At 40.5% G+C, this 20,547-nt stretch overlaps 1 protein-coding gene across 5 annotated transcripts in view; it reads right to left on the bottom strand.

Annotated features, from left to right (window-relative positions):
* VPS8 (VPS8 subunit of CORVET complex) overlaps nt 1-20,547 on the bottom strand; it is a 107,612-nt gene that overhangs the window by 74,986 nt on the left and 12,079 nt on the right. For 4 of the 5 annotated variants that reach the window (XM_048505880.1, XM_048505883.1, XM_048505885.1 and 1 more), the window contains 13 exons: nt 20,412-20,471; nt 18,709-18,816; nt 17,889-17,969; nt 16,973-17,143; nt 14,802-14,876; nt 11,554-11,589; nt 9,760-9,850; nt 7,082-7,128; nt 6,021-6,110; nt 5,556-5,602; nt 4,794-5,016; nt 4,228-4,317; nt 2,351-2,402 (listed from right to left, as the gene is read on the bottom strand). In XM_048505880.1, the coding sequence (XP_048361837.1) occupies nt 2,351-2,402; nt 4,228-4,317; nt 4,794-5,016; nt 5,556-5,602; nt 6,021-6,110; nt 7,082-7,128; nt 9,760-9,850; nt 11,554-11,589; nt 14,802-14,876; nt 16,973-17,143; nt 17,889-17,969; nt 18,709-18,816; nt 20,412-20,471 (1,171 nt within the window). The remainder of the gene's footprint in view (nt 1-2,350; nt 2,403-4,227; nt 4,318-4,793; nt 5,017-5,555; nt 5,603-6,020; nt 6,111-7,081; nt 7,129-9,759; nt 9,851-11,553; nt 11,590-14,801; nt 14,877-16,972; nt 17,144-17,888; nt 17,970-18,708; nt 18,817-20,411; nt 20,472-20,547) is intronic. The other variant, XM_048505882.1, reaches the window with a different exon arrangement.

Genomic DNA, 20,547 nt, shown 5'->3' with positions numbered 1-20,547 from the left:
TTTCTAGTCACGTGGGGGGTAGAAAAATCCCCTCCCCCGCGGCGCCCCCCCCATCGCCCCTCCGCGGTGCATCACCCCACTTACTTTTAGGAATGGAGCAGGCCAGAAGCCTGCCTGTGTTGCCTGGGCCTGGTGGGAACTACATTTCCCAGGGGCTCCTGGGAAATGTAGTTCCTACCAGGCCCAGGCAATGCAGGCAGGCTTCCGGCCTTCTTCTCTGGCCTGCTCCTTTCCTAAAGTAAGGCAGTGGGGTGGGTTTTTTGCCGCGTGAGGGGCAGTATACCGGGGGGGCGCCATGGCTGGGGTGCATAGCCCGGGGCACCCGAAGAGGCGGGGGGGCGGGGGGGGACGAAAAAGCCAGAGTGTGCACCAGGCGCACTCTGGTCTAGCTACGCCTCTGAGTGAGAGACAAAGACAAAGCAGTGAGAGACAAAGAGAGACAATTTTTTTCAGTTCCTATCCACATCTGTACCATTTTCCTTGCCTCGCCCCCACTCCAAAGTCATAATTTCCCCCTGCCTCTGGAGCACTACTCCAAAAAAAAAAATAGCACTTGACCTAGCACTGTAGCATTATAGTGTTATAATGATTTGCCTAGTAGTTCCTCTGAATTCCAAGATGTTGTTAAATTAAAAAATGTCTACCCCCTCCCCTTTTGGTGAAAAGTAATGTATTTGAAATGAAAAGGGCTGTAGACTTAAAAAAATTAAAGGCAGGAATTCAGAATTACCAAGCTATAGTAATGTGTCAATTGCTGATTTTTAAAAACCCCAAAAAATCGTGGTTGCAGGGGATTGAGACAAGGGAAGTGTGGGGGAGCTGCCCTATGGATGTTCCATTGCCATTGTGCATATCTTCCCTTTCCCAGTTGAAATAAAAGCTGCATGGGAATAGCTTTACAATAAAAAGCAGTATAGCAATCTTTGCATTGCTCTAACAAATGACTGTGCAGAAATCTTCTTATTTGTATGGTAAGTATTTCAGAAAGTTCATGAGAAAAACCTTCATTCCAGGCAGGATTGACAATACCAGAGAACTACTGTTGCTACTTCAAAACTTAATAATAAATAAAAGTCTACAAAACTCAGAAGCTAAACTATTTGCTCAGAAGGTTTATGTGACCAAGGTCACTTCATGTGGAAATTTATAAGGACACAGAATATAGATTGTGAAACTACACTTTACCACATGTATCCGTGCAAAAGATTTATCACTTTGCAAGGTAGATGTTTACTTAATCCGTTTATGTCCGACTTATCTCCAGTGGGGACCTAAAGTGTCTTATAATATTCTCCTTTCTTCCAATTTATCCTCAAAATAACCTTGTAAAGTAGACTTGGTTGAGACTGTCAGTGGTCATTCAGCAAGCTTCCATGGCAGAATGGGAATTCAAACCTGGGTTTTCCAGTTCCTAATCTGATGCTCTACCCAATGCTTGCTGTCAGATGTTGTATGTGTACTCTCTGTAAGTGTACCTTTATTTCTCTTCTTCATTCCTTCCAAATTCTGCCTTGCTAAACTGATAGGATGTTGATTCATATGTTCATAAAAGTAACACAGAAAACAAAATGAAACTGCATGAAAGCAACGGAGAGTGCTAGAATTTTTGTGCCCAATGACTGCTTATTCAAGAAAAATGAAAGTTTTCTTTTTTTCTGAAATTGGTGTTATTTGTCCCACATATAAAACTTGAATTGACTTACAGATGCCAAAATACTACAGAAAGGCAGAGAGATAACTGCTTATCTGTGAATAAAGATTTCCAAGATTTCCCCTTATATTCATGGTGATCTGGAGTAGGAAAGTAATTCTGAATTTGGAAAAAAAGCCTCTTAAAATACAGAAGACAAATACACATCTAATTTCTTACTTGCTGATAGCAGCAAGAAGAAATTCTGCTTAAGGGGGTTGAATAAAGCGAGAAAAGTATTCATTGAGGTCTAGTAGTTTGAGGATAGATGAAGAAACTCCACTTGCCCAGTGGTAGAAAGAGGTGCCTGTGTGAGCCATTTTACTACATATAACAATCTCAAACGCACACAAAAGGGGAAGCAACAGCCACAGTTGTGAATAAGATGCATTTACAATCAGTGCTCATGATAATCTACAGGTTAGTTTCACACAATTAGTACAGAAAAACCAGCTTCATATACAAATTCAAATGTGGAATTAGCAAGTCAGTTATCCATGAGCACAGGATGGCAAGAATAGACTGAGCATTAAAAAAAAAACACATTATCCTTCACTCTCTCTGTAAGAGGTAGCAGAGCAAACAATACTCCAAAAGAACTCGAAAAGTTACTGTAACATAAATTATTCAATGAAAAAATACTTATGAGACATCCTGTACCTGAGAGAGACTTGCCAGCAGCAAGTGGAGGAGCAATGACCTTGAATAACTTCTGCAACAATATGGAAAGAATGGGTAAGGAAAGAAACAAAAATTAACCCTGTTGTTTCTTTTGTTATGTTTCATGATTTTGCAGACTATACACAAACATCTTCATGGTTTAGCAGTAACAGGTCAAAGTGAGTAAGAAAGTGCTCATGCCTAGGTCAGTTTTATTACAAAATTTGCAAAGTACTTTAGGCATGATGGGGTGAAGCACATTACTAGGTTTTTTTCCGCTTTGTGGCTCAAAGCCATTTCACATGAATAAATACATGAGATACTGTTTCTATCTGGGACATACATTATATATATGACAGTGGTGGCGAACCTTTGGCACTCCAGATGTTATGGACTACAATTCCCATCAGCCCCTGCCAGCATGGCCATATATGATCTATATAACAGTCAATTTATCACAAAAGACAACTTTCCTTCAGCCAACTCTGCCTTAATTCTGTATTGGCTCAGCAGCTAGCCTCTTACTTAAGTAATTTTACCTAATTTTTAATCCCAGAAGGGATTCAAAATGGCTTACAAAATACAAAAACACAATTTAAATACTCAGTAAAATAACCAAATCCTGGGCTAATCCTAGATCCACTGCCCTAGCTCATTCAGAACCACAGGAAAGTAGCTAAGGACCAAGAGTCCTTTGACTCTTGCCCTTCAGTTTGCTCCAAAGGCTAACACCTCTGGACACCTCTGGACACTCCAAGGCTTAAACACCTGCATCAGGATAGGAAACATAAGTGCAACTTAAATCTCTGTGTTGTACACCGCCCAGAGCCCTTCGGGGATGGGGCGGTATAAAAGTTTAAGTAATAAATAAATAAATAAATAAATAAATAAATACATAGCCGGCAGAGATGTTTCCAAGTCTCACCTCACAATAGTGAGCCCAGAACAGTATTACTGACTGGCCAGGCTTAAACAACCAAAACATTCTTAACAGAGATTGTAGCCCACCATTTTCATATTCCCTTTTAGAATAAACATGTTATATAGATGTGCCATAATAAATTTGGAGCTTTACAACATAGAAATTATTCTTTTATAGGAAATCTGTCTTCAGTTAAGCAGCTCTTATGGTGTTAGCCAACATAAAACTGACTGGGCTCACTGCAACACTGAATTATACCAATTCTATAATATTTAGTAGGAAGTTTTCACCATTAAATCAAATGGAATACTGGAGACCAAACAATCCACTTACTCCCACAGGTACTCAATGTCCACTAAAGTATAGCCACAGAACAAAACTGTATGGTTCACCAAAATAAAAACAATGCTGATGACTAGTTAAGGTGACCTTGTCATACAAACAACCCACATGCTGCTTATTTTCAAACCTAGAGAGGAAATTTTGAACTTGGCAATTATTACGTTATAAGGATAAGAGAGATTCATTCGCTGCCAAACAAGTGTCAACAAAATTGCATGGATGCTATTTATCATTATGAATGTGTAATTACTTTTGCATTATTTTCTCTCAAAACAACACTATGTAGGCTGCAGCTGCACCATTACACTGAGTCATACCATTTATAAATCCTGTAGTCATATCATCTGCTTCAGTACCAGAAACACCACTTTCAATGATATCTGCTCCCACACAATATCAATTAATTTCACCGAGAAAAAAATGGCAATAGAGAAAATCCAAGCAACCATAACTCCATGCTCTCCATGCTCTTTACTTTCCAGAAAAGAGATCTCAATTGCAATTAAAGCGAAAAAATAAAACCGGACTGTTCCAGTCTATAAGAAGGATCTAAAGAGCAGTAGATCACACTGACAGTAAATTTGGTCTGTACTCCGGATAATTTGGCACATACCTCCATGGGAGTAATAAAATCATTCATTCCACTGTTGTAGACATAGATCATGGCATCATATAGGTGATTTTCCCAGCACATGAGAACAACCTAAGAACAAAAAATAAAAATGTTGAGATTAACCGATGTGTGAAATACTGAAAATGGATAGCCTCAGACTGATTTTGTGCCCCCCACTAACTAAATGGCCGGCGCTCAGGGACATGGCACCCCACATGTCCCTGTGGTCAGTACACCCCTGAGAAGAGCTAGAACTGGTTTCTTTGGTACAGAAACAGTCAGCTTGCACAGTAGTACAGGTTTCTAAACACAAGCATTTGTGGATTTTTAAAATTCCCATATTGGACTATGCAAGAACTGGGAGTAATATAGGTAACAGAGACTGGATTACTGCAGATGATTTCTTCACCAATTCTCGAAAACGATGAGAATGTTAAAATGGGATAGTTGAACCATTTAGCTCAATGGCAATATACAACTTGTAAAATTCTGAATGCATTAATTAAGGACCACAAGCAGATGAGACATTCACATCAGTTTTGAGGAATACAGGATACTGATCTCACCTGCTGTATGTCTAGGCTGGTGATGTCCATATGTACAATGCAAGCCTCCATGTTGGCCATTAAATGTTTATCTTGGAAGTGAAGCAGCAAGTCTTTCATAATTTGGGCTGTGATTCCCACCAATTTATCACTTAAAATGTATGGCTGAAGACATTCCAGAAAGACACCTTTTGCCACTGAATTTTCACTCATTTTGTCATACATCTGACTAAACAACAGATCCCTAAAAAGAGAGGATGACAAGATGTTAAGAGGGGTATTTCTGAACATCCATAACTTGATTGAGATAGCTATCATTCACTTCTAAACAAAACTCCCATGGAACAGTATTTTCTGCATTTGGACTCAAACTCTAAAAAGGTGAAGCCTTAGAGGATCATCAATTATTCCATTACTGTCAGCTATCAGGTCTAACATTTCTTCTGGAAATGTGCAGTGTGGGACTCCCCCTGTGCTATTATCGCTGCCTTGTGGCCTTGTGGGGGAGAAGCTGCAGACCCCATCCTCTCCGGGCTGCTGCCAGACTATTAGAGGTCTGCTAGAGCATGTGGTTGATGAGGACTGGTGGCAGAGCCAGGGCATGAAACCTTTATATTGCCAAGAGTGGTGGGCCGTCACCTCTTGGCTCAGCGCTTCTCAGCTGGAACACCTATTTGTCAATAAGGAAACGTTAAAGACTTGAACAGCTTGCTGCCTTTATGCAGTCAATTCAGATGGCAAGTGCTTTGAATTCAATAGGCACATTTTACAGCTGTCACTTACATTCGCTGAAGCAGAAGGCAGTAGTCAACAATGACAGGCACCATATCCTGTGAAAAGAAGCACACAGCAAAGGTAACTAATAATCTGAATGACGTCTTATGACTGCTGTAGGAAGCATCAGGAAAAGCAGCAAAATGAGTCCTACGCTAAAAGGACAAGGAGTTCACAGAATTAGGAAAACATTGTTTCTTGAACACAATCCCCAGACAGGCAAATTGCAGGGGCTTTTCATTGCCTTTATTCTAATCAGATGAAGTCTCACTACTCACCCAGCCACTTTTATGAGATACAAAGGGGCTGCAGGATAGCGACACAGAGTAAGAACATTTCTATACTGTGGGGGTTGAACTTATGTTGAAATTGCTCATAAGCTACAGATGAGTTTCTCTGAACTGTAAGTAGAAAAAGAGCTCTCTCTCTCTAAACAGAAAAAAATTAAACTGAAACTGATCCAAAGTACTGTACCTGGAAGTATTGCTCCATCACTTGGATTTTACCCTGGTCAGGACATTTCTTCATAGTTCGGTCAGCATACTGAATAAGGATTTCAACCATCTGTTGTGGGGAGAAAGTGACAGCAGTAAGGAATGCTTCTAAAATGCTTTATGTTAAATAAGGGGTGGTCAACCTATGGTGTTCCAGATGTTCATGGACTACAATTCCCATCAGCCCCTGCCAGCATGGCCAATTGCATTAAAGGTGTTTACGACAGGAAGAAGAAAACGATAGTATGCGAAAATGGCTCAAGATTCCTGAATGTAGAAGCAGGCAGTTATACCAGTTTTTCTATAAACTTCTGAAATACTCAAAGCACTAAAACAGCTCACAGGCACCTTTGTGAAAGACATACTGATTTCAGTTTTTAATTTTGTAATCCTGAGGTTCTGAGATGAGTTTGATTTGGCTTTATGTTGAACTCCTAAATCTATTTGGGAGGCTACCAAGACTTAACTTTGCTTAATATTTGTACATTCATGGAGCATTTCAGAAGCACTCAACACTTTACATAGTGTACAGGGCAACAAAGGTTAAAGGACAGAGGAAACAAACATGCAGTCCACTCCCATTAACCACCAAGTGCATCACTCACCCCTCCAGTGTGCATTTGCTGCATGGATACAGTACCTACGCACATGTGCTTGCCATATTACATGCATGTCAGCCTATTCCTAGATTTGGGTGAATATACGCAGGCAGCAGGTAACTATAAATGGTTGTATGCAAGAGGTGGGGCACAGTTGTTTGAAGGTCTGTTGCCTTCTACACCAATTGATCACCAATTGATTTATAGAGCTAAACATTCGCATTTGAAAATGTGGCCACCCAGACACATGCCAGTTACCAAGGGTCAGCTATAGCTGTCATGAATCAAAAATACATGCGTTGATAGTTGGCTTCATCCCCAGTGACCTTTTTTCTTTTGCATGTGCAAAAGAACTCCATTTCTTATCAAGAGTTATCCTAAAACTGAAACACAAAAAGTCATCCTTCAACTGAAAACAAGATGCTGGAGGATAAAGACTCACTCTGTCAGCAACAACCACCTTTCGTTTGGGTTCATCCCCAGACAAACCTGTTGAAAGAAAAATAAAAGTAAAAATAAGAAGCAAAATACAAATCAGAAAGCCACTTCTTTTTCATGACCAGCAAATGACAACAAACCATCAAACAAATGAACAAACAAATGAACAAATAAACAAATGAGTGAACAAATAAATTAAAGAATAAATAAGGAATGGTTGGCTCCAAACTACATTTTTCAAAGGCAGAACAGAATTTATCTGCCTCCTCCTCCTACTACTACAGTCTACTGATCTCCACAATGCTGCTCCTGGGAGGACAGGAGACCTTGAAGAATGACAAGCTTGGTGTCTGTGGTAGAAGGCAAAATCAGTGAAAATGAGAAATTTAGCCTTGATCCAACCCAGTGAGTGGTGGACCTGGACGTCCTCATTACTGAGATAACCTATCTCCAAATCTCCACACAATCTGATATTCACCAGTGTCTATGATGCTTTCCCTTTCTAGCTTTCACCAGAGGCTGAAAAAGTGGTTCAAGGTCATGAAAGTTTATGTTGGAATAAATGTTTGTGAGTATTGAAGATGCTATTACAGTTCTATTTATTTCTAAACTTTTGCAATCACATAGTCCTGATAAATGAGTGCTATGGAAAATTTCCACTTCAGATTTAAATTAAGCCTTTAAATATGCTTAGTGATTTAACATTCTCTGAAATTGTTTTGACCAGGATTAGTCAATGATGTTTACATTCACATCTCCTTTCTTTCAGCATATTTCAGAGCTCTCTTGTGCAACCTTGTTCAGATGAGCTCAGGGAGTGCACAGCTCCAGTGCTTGCTGTCAGAGTGTCCTTGAGGTGCACCCTGTGAGCAAGTAGCTCAGAGATTGCACAACTCACTAAAGCTTTCAAATCAACTCATGGCAGCTTTTGCACTGTGATTAATGTCCATGACTTCAGCAAAAGGGATGAACTAAAATCAGTAAAACATTTTGAATGTTAAAAAAAATCAATTTACCAAAAAGTTCAATAACATACTGTTTTATTAATGTCTACAAAAGTAGTTAGGCTCAAAAGTGACTCCACATACAGAATCTCATTTTAACATTCTGTATCTCAAAAAATGGCATTGATTGAAGAAGCTCAGGTACATTGTTCTCTCCTCCTCTGTTTTAAAAAAATCATGGTTCACAGAGTTATAAACATTTATAAAATTGGCCCTGGTGTGAAGAAATTTGAGAGCCAGTAGGTTAAGAGCCCTCCGGTGGAGGGCGGTCTATAAACCCAATTAATAATAATAATAATAATAATAATAATAATAATAATAATAATAATAATAATAATAATAATAATAATAGCAGGTGCAGTCTAATCTGGTGGCAGTGGGTGGCAGAGGCAGGCAGCAGGGCGGCAAGGTGGGGACCGGACAGGTTGCAGCAGAATCTGTGCCCGCCCATGTGACTAACACCTTGGGATTTCCGGTTTCCACCTGCTGAGAGGCTGCTCCCGGCGGAGCTCTCCCACCTTCCAAGATAAGTTTTAATTTTTTTACCCTTTTAGCCCTTATCTTTTAGTAATTTTTTAATCTTGGTGTGTTTATGCTACTCAAGGGCAGCGCCCTTTGATGTTTGTGTATCAAGAGTGGAGCTGAGCGTCCCCCAGCCGCCTCTTTTACAGCTCATTTAGAATGACAGTGACTAACACCCTTCGGTCTCTCCCACCCCATTGTGTATATTGTGTGGAGAGGAAAGGAGAGGAGTTTGTAAGCCACCTTGACTCTCCTTACAGAAGAAGGGTGGGGTATAAATCCAAACTCCTCCTCTTCTTCTATTTGATCCTCACAACAGCTCTATGGGATAGGTTAGGCTGAAGGAGGATGACCTGCTCAAATTTACACCGTGAGCTTCACGGCATAGTAGGGATTTAAATCTGGGTCTCTTGGATCCTAGTCTAACACTTTAACCACTACATCACATTGGGTAGATAAATTCACATAGTGAACCAAATAGTTAAAAACTTCAGAAATACAGCTGATAATACAGGCTAGAGAAAAATGATCCGATTTTTCAATGATGTGCTTTATTTTAAAAACCTCTATTGTGGTTCACAAAGTTATAACATTTATAAAATTGGGCCTGGTATGAAGAAATTGGAGTTACGCCCAAATATATTCATGACATTTGTTTCTATAAAACAGAGATGACCACTGGTTTAGATGTTTAGTGGGTTAGACGAACTCAGGGAGCACTGAGCCATTCAAGGCCAATAACAGAGCTAATCAGAATCTCCACTTTCAGAGGCAGTAAACCCCTAGAAGTATCATTTTAGATTCCGAGAATCATCTGACCAGTCACTGCTGGAGAGAGAATAATGCATTAAATCAGTGGTTCTCAACCTTCCTAATGCTGCGACCTTTTAATACAGTTCCTCAGGTTGTGGTGACCCCCCACCCTAACATTTATCCATTTTACAGATGGAGAACACTGATGCCGAGAGTCTTAGGCGACCCCTGTGAAAGGGTTGTTCGACCCTCAAACGGGTCACGACCCACAGGTTGAGAACCACTGAATTAAATGAACTTTCCTGGAATACCTTGAATGCAGCCCCAAATCAACACACGTTCCCAGAATAAAAAGGAGACTTTTTAAAGTTACCTACTGGATAATTTATTTGGATAAACTTACCCACCACAGCCTTCGCCTTCCCTTCATGAAAGGACCAAGCTAGTGCCAAAGCTTCATTAAAGCACTCTTGTTTCAGAAGATGATCTATTCGCTTTAAAAAAACAGTTAGTGCAGTTTCAGGAAGGAATATGGAACAATTTTATTCAATCAGTATTGTGCACACTAATAAAACATTTTAACAAAGGATTTGCAGTGTTCGTTGACTATAAACTTCTAGAACGATTGGTCTGAAAAATCTCTGGCTTTTCTCACAGTGGCACCCACAACCCTCAGGCTATTCATCCCCTCAAAATCAGGAGCTCTACGAGTCCCTTTTATGTAAACAACAACATCACAAACATACCAGACAACTGCTACAGAATTATACCCACATGAATATATAGCTTCTTCCTTATGACTGCTAAGGAGCCCCAGGGTGCAGAGTGGTAAGTTGCAATCAAAAGTTCTAGTCACAACCTGAGTTTGATCCTGACAGAAGTCAGTTTCAGGTAGCCAGCTCAAGGTTGCCTCTGCTTTTCATCCTTCTGAGGTCATAAAACAAGTACCCAGATTGCTAGGGGTAAAGCGTAGACAACTAGGGAAGGCAATGGCACACCACCCATAAATATAGTCTCCTAGTAAACTTCATGATGTGACATCACCCCATGGGTCAGTAATGACCCAGTGCTTGTACAAGGGAATCATAGAGTTGGAAGAGACCCCAAGGGCCATCAAGTCCAACCCCCTGCAATGCATGAACACATAATCAAAGCACTCCTCTGACAAATGGCCATCCAGCCTCTCTTTAAAACCTCCAAAGAAGGAGACTCCACCACACTCCAAGGTAATGCATTCCACTGTCGAACAGCCCTAATTGTCAGGAAGTTTTTCCTGATATTTTGGTGGAATCTCTTTTCCTTCACTTTGAACCCATTACTCCTGGTCCTAGTCTCTGGAGCAGCAGAAAACAAGCTTGCTCTCTCACCACTATGATATTCCTTCAAATATCTAAACATGGCTATCGTGTCACTTCTTAACTTTCTTTTCACCAAACTAAGCATACCCAACTCCCAAAGTCTCTTCTCGCAGGGCATGGGACTAGCTTTACCTTTTTAATGACTATTATAGCACACCTGCAGACTGCCCTTTTTCTAATAAAATTAACAATGCACGCTACAGAAAGCTATTCCACTGTTAATTCATATTATTTATTTACTTCACTTTTATCCCACCTTTCTCACTAGTGGGGATTCAAAGTTACTTCCAACACTGGCCTCCTCTTTTCCATTTTATCCTTAAAACAACCCTGTGAGGTGGATAATGCTGAATAGTATGAATAGTATGACTGGCCCAAGATCATCCAGCAAGTTTCCATGGGAGAGTGGGGATTAGAACCTGGATTTCTCAGATACTAGTTTGGCACTCAACCCATTATATCACACTGAACCTAATGAGCAAAAGATATTCCAGTTTAACAATTCCTGACATCTTTGGAAGTTGCCATCTACCTATACCCTTTGTACAGAACCAACTGTGCATTTTATTTTATGTTGTGACCCGCCCTGAGCCCTAAGGGGATAGAGTAGGATATAAATTTAATTTTTTAAAAAAAATTAAAAACTGGAAGTGATCATGTTGCAATGCAAACAGGATGCTTAATCAGAACACAGACAAAAGAGTATTTGAAAAAGAATTTAGTACGTTAGGGTAAAACAATGCACTCAAAACTCTTAAGGTTTTCAAAAAAATAATATTTAAATTTAGTCTTTCACCAAGTGATAAAACTTAGCATTTTAATTAGCATCCATGACTTACTTCTCTCCAGCTCCTCAATGTCATCACATGAACAGACTGAAAGCAAACAAAAGCAAAAGAGTAAAAGTTGAGTTATTAACCAGCGTAACCAGGGGGGTTGGGGAGGGAGGGCTCTAGTTCAGGTGCTCCTTGGAGGTGTCACAGGAACAGCCCCCACCCTGATGGATCTAGCCCAGCCTCGTCACCTGGAAGTAAATTACTCCTAGGTTTAAAGAACCCAGAGGCTTCTGTGGGGGTGGTGAGGACAGTGTAGGGGAAGAAAAGGAGAATTGATCTCTGTTGGCTTCGAAGGAGGAGATCCTGGTTTAGAGGAAAGCAGGAGCCACCTAAGGCAGAAAGGCAATGTCTGGAGACAGGGATATATTGACATTCTGGATCTGGAAATAGCGAGTTCAGAATTCAGTGGCTTTTCTTGCATACAGCTAAAATGCTCTGCTCCTGTGAGTTTGGCAAGGGCCACTTGAATGTCCCACACAGCTACCAGTTTTACTAGAGCATAAATGTCTTTAGCATAATTTCTTGAGCATAAATGTCTTGACTCAGCATTTAGAGCATAAATGTCTTGAGAAATTTTTTCACCAGAGGTTGGTTGAATAATGGTCCTGAATAAGAGGCTATAAGGCTGAAATGACAACTAGATCAGTGATGGCGAACCTTTTCGAGACCGAGTGCCCAAACTGCAACCCAAAACCCATTTATTTATCACAAAGTGCCAACATGGCAATTTAACCTGAATACTGAGGTTTTAGTATAGAAAAAACAGTTGGATCCAAGGCATGCGTTACTCGGGAGTAAGCTTGGTGGTAGTAGGTGGCTTTGCTTTGAAGCAACTGTGCAATTCTTTGAATGGGTAAATCACGACCCTAGGAGGGTTTACTCAGAAGCAAACCCCATTGCCAGCAACCGAGCTTACTCCCAGGTAAAGGATCACACTTTCGTTCTTCCCATGAAAATCAGTAGGGTTTAACAGTGCTTAACAGGGTTACCTACGCTGCTTCCCCAAAACTAGGTCTTAGGTTTAATGCTAATAATCTCTGAAATCCCTGAAATAATTACACTATTATCACATGACAAACTCTGTGCACGTGTGCCCACAGAGAGGGCTCTGAGTGCCACCTCTGGCTCCCGTGCCATAGGTTCGCCACCACTGAACTAGATGGTGTTCCAGTGTGGATATGCACCCTAACAATAGGGATGATTCCTTGCAACACATGGTTTTTAAGAAATGACCATGCCAAGCCTAGAGAATACAGGTGAAGCAAGTGCTCTAATATGAAAATTATTGGATAGGTAGATAGCTTCTACCTTCTTGTCTACCTTCCTGATGACCACGGGTATGAAAAGGATAAGGGAGGAGAACTGGTATCTTATCTACTGAAGGACAAAAACATTTCCCATGGAACAGCGATTGATGCCTAAAATGGAGAATTTGGTGTTGCTTAGTTAGGTGAACAAGATGATCTATGGTGCACCCCAGAGAAGCAACACTGACAGCTATTCCCTTCTGGCAAGAGCATATGCCAAGTGTTGTCTTTACATGCCATATGAATGGCGATTGAATAGATGTTGTACTTGATGCAAATTTACCACAGAGCGCTGACTAGATGCAGTGCTGTTATGGACTACATGATGGTTGCATGGTCTGTGGCCACCTGGGCTATTTTGCCTGAACCCTGAGCAAAAGGCACTAGTACAGTCAGTAGCTCCAACCAGTTGGAGTGGAGTTGTCTTTCTTATGGCAATTACAGGCAGCTGATGGGCTGTCAGAAAGGGCACCTCACCCCTTAACAATGCATCCAGTGTGAAAATCATTTGAGGTTGAAGGCAGCCTCCTTTCACACTACTAATATTCTCTGAAGGCAGCCTTCTGCAAAACAGGCACCAGAGTGCCACTGGAGATTACCCAGGTATATAGGAAAGTGATGATTAGTGAAAGTAGCATAAAGGAGCAAGGGGTAACATTGACAGATTTTTTTGGTGTTGTCAAAGGAAAAAAAACTAGCCCTCAGAGAAGACATCTCTGAAGAAGGAGTTTCTCATAAGAACAGATGGAAGATAACTGAGGAGAAAGGCATGACTTTAGACAAGTGCAGCTGTAGCTGCATCTCTCAGGGGAGAGGAAGCTAGCCCTAGATGTTTTTGAATCCAAGTGCTGCCCAGGTGCAAACCCACCTGTATAGGACCACAAAGTAATAACCAGAACTTTTTAACACTTGAGACTAAGATTAAACACACATACTTGATGACAAACCTCTAATCTGAATTAAAATAAACACTGTAATTGAAAGAATATAGCATTTCTCAAAGTAGCAGAGAAGCTAATAAAAATTCATGATAATAGCAGCAGAAAACCTGTCTATTCTAGTTCTGCTGAGGGAGGGAAAATTAATACTTCTTATATTATTAAGCAAACACTGTATTTAAATACGGAATTCTAAGAATGAAAATGGTCCAATCATGCAGTTTAATTCAGTGACAACTGTTATAGTATATGTATTTTTATTGAAGTATATTTAAAGTTAGCTTCACTGATTAACTGATTAACCTTCAGGAATAAGACTTAAGGACACAGTCAATTTCTGGTTATTGTATAAAAAACCAAGTCTTAATGATGTCTCTTTAAATGGCAGTTACCACTTGTTAGATAATATTGTAGTTTCCTACATTTTGTTCAGCATTCCAAAGTAGTACCTAGGCTTTTCAAAGCATTTAATCAAAAGCAGCCCAATCCAGATTGGGGGGCTGAACACTCACAGGGGGAACAGAGGGCTGCGCTGATGCATTTGGCCCCTCCACTGGCACCCTCACTGGCAGAGGGGGCAGAGGTGAGGTGTCTGGTCACCCCTCAGCTTTGCAGCAGTGAAACCCAGAGGTCTGTGCCGCCATGCAGCAACACCAGCGTCACTCAGACACTGTGGGGGGGGGGGGGGGGGGGGGCATTCCTGGGGTTTATGGCCACAAATGCCATGGCCCAGGACTTGGAATTATGCCAACATTTCAGGTGGCAAAGCTCCATTAAGCCATAGGGAGGGCTTCCAGACAGCAGGGCTTTTGTTTTCTTCTAGCTGCCTCTCTGCACCACCTGGATGCCTTCTGGAGGCGGCGCAGCAGCAACACTGTCCCTGGCTTCCCCCAGGAACTGGATTGGGCTGCTGATCAGCCAAGAAGCAGATAACCAGTATAACATTTAATCAGAAACTCTAGCAATAACATCAGCAATAATAGAAAGACAGACTGATCTGACATACCTTTGTACCTAAATAAAAGATCTGACCGCCACAGTTGCTGATTGACTGGTAGCACGCCTTCTCTCCCACCAATGCCTATGAAAAAATGAGTATTTTTATTTTGTATAGTAGAACAATATTACTATTTCGATTTAGTAAGAAAACATATACCAGAAGTTCTGGGCAATGAAGCCAAATTCAAATATTCAGCTAAAGTTTGTTTCCTCCCCGGCTCTTTGATTTTATTATTACACAATGCTAAGTAGGGGATCCAGTCCTTAACATTCATTCACACCTTGTTCAACGGTTTAATGGAGTAATGGGGTCCAATGAAACAGCTACACAAATACTTATAAAACAAATTGGATATATTTCTGTTTTATTGTTCACAGTACAGAATATAAAGTAGGTTTTTTCAGTTAAGCACACCTGAAAAGAAGAAACAGTTTAAGGTACCAGAAGATTATGTCACTTGTAGTGGCAAGGAATTCCATCAATTTCTGTAACGCTCAGGTAATATCCCCCATTTTAGATTATACATACCTCCATAAACAGTGCCTTAAGAAAACATTTAAAAGTCTGAATGTAGTCGAAATAACGAAGCTAGGTACAGGGGAGTCTGGCCTGCAATCTCCAGATGTTCATGGACTACAAGTCCCATCCAGCCTCGCCAGCACAGCCGAATTGGCCATTGCTGGCAGGGGCTGACATTAGATTTGTAGTCCATGAACTATCTGGAGAGCCAAGCAGAGCTGCAGTAAGTTCCTGAACCAGGACTAGTAGCAACAACTGGACAGTTTTCTCTCCCTTTCTGAGATATAAAGTCAAAGGACAATGGCAGAATTGCTTAAGTATTTTAAAGTGAATTAAAGAGTTCATAAATGTAAAGGAGATGAGCTTTCAGATACCCCTCCCTGTATAGCTGCTGGTTTCCAATTTGTCTGTCTATAGCTTCAGAAAAAATACAATAAAACCGTGAACAAATGTCCCTGCTGTATACTTTGGACGCAAAGCATTTTATCTGGAAGGCATCACCATAGACAGCAGTAGTATCAGTTGTTCCTGATGAGTTTATAGGTATCAAGCACATTTAAAATATCTCAGATGCTATGTGAAATAGCACAGAAAATGTTTACTTTACATGGATGCTGTAACATCTAAAAACATGAACCTCAAGAGTAGCCCCATTTGCACAGAGCATTTTCCATGCTAGTACCTTTGGGACCACATTACCCCATATGTCCCTTCTAGGCCCTTCCTCCAGCTGTCCGGGCCCTGCGGGATCTTGGTGAGTTCCGCAGGGCCTGTAAGACAAAGTTGTTCCACCGGGCTTTTGGTGTGTCCGGCCACTAATGTGCCCCCCTCCCCCCCTTCTACTCTAGTCTCCTGTGCTGGGGTCCCTTTATTACCTATGGGACCCCTTTCCCCCCCTTTGGGAAGGTTTTTAATAAGGATTTCATTGCTGACGCTGTTTGTATATGCTGACCGTTGTGTTTATTTTAAATGGGTTTTAATTGTATGTTGTTTAATTATGTTGTTCACTGCCCAGAGCCCTTTGGGGATAGGGCGGTATAAAAAACTAAAAAATAAATAAAATAAATAAATATACCACTGATAGCTGGTGCTATCACAATGATTCTCCATAAGGCTGGGGCAACAGACATAATGAGAGACAATCCACATGCCCAATGACTTTCAAAAGTTATAGCATGTCACATGGAGGTTATCAGATTTGAACAGAGTGTTGAAAGGAGACCAGACAGTATGTCTCTCATCATCACTTCTGCAAATCAAACTGTATGCAATCCAATAATGTAATAAAATACTTTTTTCCATTTGCTCAGAGGACTCTACAACTGTGAGGTGCACATGGACGCCAGACACTGTCTGAATAAATTGACGGCCAACCAAGCTGTGCATACAATATCAAGGAAAACACATCCAAAGGATGATATTGGTAGGCATGGATTATGTGATGCAGCAGCACATTGTGATATGTGCCTGATGACATTTCAAACAGCTGTGCCTTACAGAAAACACAAAAAACTATCCTCTTCCAAAAGTAATTATATGACATACCACTTTGAAGATGTTACTCAGCTGAATTTGTTCTGTGCACACATTTCAAATAGGAAGGATTACCAACACAACTAGAGATACATGCATCAACCAGACAACTCATTTGAATGTACCAGTGCTTGGCTGACATTGCCTCCTGTTGCCAGTGATTTGAAGTGGCTGCTGTTGTAAACCAACTGAACCTCTGAAATCTCCACCGTCTCAAGTTCCTCCTGTGTCTGGCGATCTATCACGTGCAGCTTTTCCACACTATCCAGAAGCACAACTGTGTGAGAGTTTATCCACTGAGGGGAAAAATGAAGGAAAAGACAAGCAATTCATATAAACAACTCCCAGGTAATATTCCAGTAAAAAGTAAGCACTCAAAAGTCTTTGTTTACAAAGTACTGCAGCTAAAGGCAATGTATAACTAACATTTTGTGCAAGTTCAAGGCAAAAAAGAGAGTGACAGAGAGAGAGAGAGAGAAAGAGAGAGACGGAAGGAAAAAAAAGGTTATTTTTTCCCCCAGGGAATATTTATCTATGATCAGCAGTACAAGAAACATAATAGTTCATGTTTTATTTCATTGAATAGATGTTCTTGCTTCAATTAGCAAAATCTCAATCTCTACCCTACTAGGAGAAAATTGACATTCATTCACATTTAGATATGCCTTCATTTGTTATGCATGAAGGTCATTTTCTCCCTCACTCAAATAATACCTTTTTTTTTGCAATCAATGTATGCTGATTCCACAGGGTTTTCAAGGCAAGAAACTAACAAAGGTGTTTTGCTATTGCCTTCCTCTGCATAGCAACCCTGGACTTCCTTGGATCCGTCATCCAAATACTAGCCAGGGCTAACTCTGCTTAAATTCTAAGAATTGTTGAGTCATCCAAATTACGGCAAATTAGAATTGTAAGAAAGTAAACTAGGTTTCTTTTCCAAGCAGTTTTCTACAGAGAATTACATCAATTAAAACTGAGTGATACAAATAAATCACAAAATATTACTATTTCCTACTTGAACTCAAAAGTGTAATTACTTACAGTAAAATTGATGAGGTCATAATGTAGGTGCAATTGCTTCTGCTTTGTAACATGAATTGCTCCAGATTCATCTCTCTTTACCTGACAATGGAATTAAAATACTGTATTATTCTCTGAGACCTCCCTTGCAGACTAAAACCTTCTGCTTTCAATGATGGAGGTGGACTAATTCATGAGTCTTGTCAACAGTTGCCTGTTTTCAAGGATTAAGACAGAGCGTAAACTATATCAAACAGCAAGTGAGCAGCAAATATAAATTTCAAATAATTAAAACACTGCACACTGGATAGACAAGTTCAGCATAATCAATGGGACTTGAATAGTGAACAAGGTATAAGAGGGAGGGAGAAAGACAAGTTCAGCATAATCAATGGGACTTGAATAGTGAACAAGGTATAAGAGGGAGGGAGAAAGAAGCAATTCAGATGCACCATATTAAGACAGCAAACAGCATTATACTCGTACTGAAATTACAGAGAAATACCAGAAATACTATGTAGACTAGAATATGGGCCTAGGATTGGCAATCCGACCTCAAACCATAAGTCTACCACAAAGCTCACTTCAGACCAGTTATTCATATCTCTCTGCCTAGCCTGACAAGATCACTGGAAGGATAAAATGGAAGACTAGAGAACTATGAATGCTGCCCTGAGCTCTTTGGGGGAAGGTGCCTTTTTCAACAGATAAGCAAACAGAAAGACTCCTGTCAACACACAGTTACAGGCATCCTGTGACCATATACAGCTTTATGTTCCTCTAGAGTTTGGGTCACTTATTTAAAAACACGGCTCCAAGTTGACAAAAACATAAACCTTACTAGAAGGAAGTGGACGACATCTCCTCGACAGAAGGCAAGCACAGGATTCACAGATATCTGCGCTGCAACAAAATGCCAAGCCAGCAGCGGGACACTAGATGGGTCCATCTGGAGAATAAAAAATATCAGATACTTCTGTGTTATTAGGAAAAAAGGTACCAGATGCAGAAAATAGTAGCTAGTATTTTAAATGTACAACCATTGTGTAGATGGTTAAAAATCATGATATTTCAATTTTAAATGCTATTGTTAAATGAACCTTGTATAACTTGTTAATATACTTTTGAAAGGATAATGGGAAAAATAAACTGAAGAAAGGTTTTGAGAGAGTTTGCTGATTCAACTAGTAACGAAGTGTTGTCCTATAGTAGGTATATAACACGACTGCTTGTACTCAAAGATTTATAAAGCGATGGCTCAGCTTACAACTTACTACCAGCCTGATGCCATGCAGAGTTAAACATGTTTAAATCCATTGATTTTAACAGCCTTATACCTTTGTGCAGGAATAGGCAATAAATCAGGAGCCCTTAAAGACAGAAATCAGCTCCCCAGATAAGTAGCTTCCACATGCAGAATAAAACGCTGAAAAAGGTATATCAAAAGCCTGAATAAGTACCGTATATACTCGCGTATAAGCCGAGTTTTTCAGCCCTGTTTTAAGGCTGAAAAATGCCCCCTCGGCTTATACAAGAGTCACTGCTTACCAGCCGGCTCTTCAGGCCTCTACCGAGGCTGGGGGCGTGGTCCAGATGACCTCCCTGCGACTGCACAAGCCGCTTGTTACTGCCCTCCTCGGAGGGTGAAGGGGAACCCTGGCTGGCTGGGCTTCATCAAACCCCGGGAGGCAGAGGGAGCTCCTTATTTGGGCAGTGACTCCCCCTGATGTCATTGCCCAAATGAGGAGCTCCCTCCACCTCAGGCTCCCTGGGCTTCCTCAAACCCAGCCGCTCCTTATTTGGGCAGTGACTCCCCCTGATGTCATTGCCCAAATAAGGAGCTCCCTATACCTCCCGGTTCCCTGGGCTTCCTCAAACCCAGCCGGGAGGTGGAGGGAGCTCCTTATTTGGGCAATGACATCAGGGGGAGTCACTGCCCAAATAAGGAGCTCCCTCTGACTCCCAGCTTCCCACCTTCGGCTTATACGCGAGTCAATAAGTTTTCCCAGGTTTTTGGTAGTAAAATTAGGTGCCTTGGCTTATACACGAGTATATACGGTAATACCATTTACACCAACTCAAGAATTATTCTAATATAATTAAACAACAAAAAAGTGGAAAAAGTCAGCCAGAAAAGTACAGGAAGCCTCAAAGGCTGAACTGGAAACTATAAAATCTATAACAAAATAATTTCATTTATTATATGGTGTAAAAACACACTTCCTGGAATACAAGCTACATATAAAAAATCAGTATGAACTGTTACAAAGATCTCAAACAAGTTGATAATATACTTATTAGATCTTTGTAAGATTTTGTACTGATCTTTTTTGTATGTAGGCTGTATTCCAGGCCTTATTTTAATATAGTCTGTTTATTCAACAGTCTATATATCTGTCAGTCCTTATGCTCCATATGAACCAGATGATCATCTCAAAGGCCCATGGAAGGTTGATCTTCATTTCGAAGCTAACGTTTTCCTTAAATATTCCTCACTATCACACTGATTTGAATAAAAAAGGCTAAATTCATCAGATTACTCACACGGCCATATGGAAAAGTCATCCACACCTTCAAAGATGGTTTCAATCCAATGACAAGAATCTACAGTACAAAGAAAAAGTAGTTATATTTTAAGTCTCATGTGACAGGATATTTCTAGTACTTATTTTAATATAGG

This window comes from Sphaerodactylus townsendi, linkage group LG08, assembly GCF_021028975.2.
Source record: "Sphaerodactylus townsendi isolate TG3544 linkage group LG08, MPM_Stown_v2.3, whole genome shotgun sequence".
In the NCBI taxonomy this organism is placed as follows: domain Eukaryota; kingdom Metazoa; phylum Chordata; class Lepidosauria; order Squamata; family Sphaerodactylidae; genus Sphaerodactylus; species Sphaerodactylus townsendi.
The sequence above is the reverse complement of the archived record's forward strand: the minus strand, read 5'-3'. Positions and strand labels throughout refer to the sequence as shown.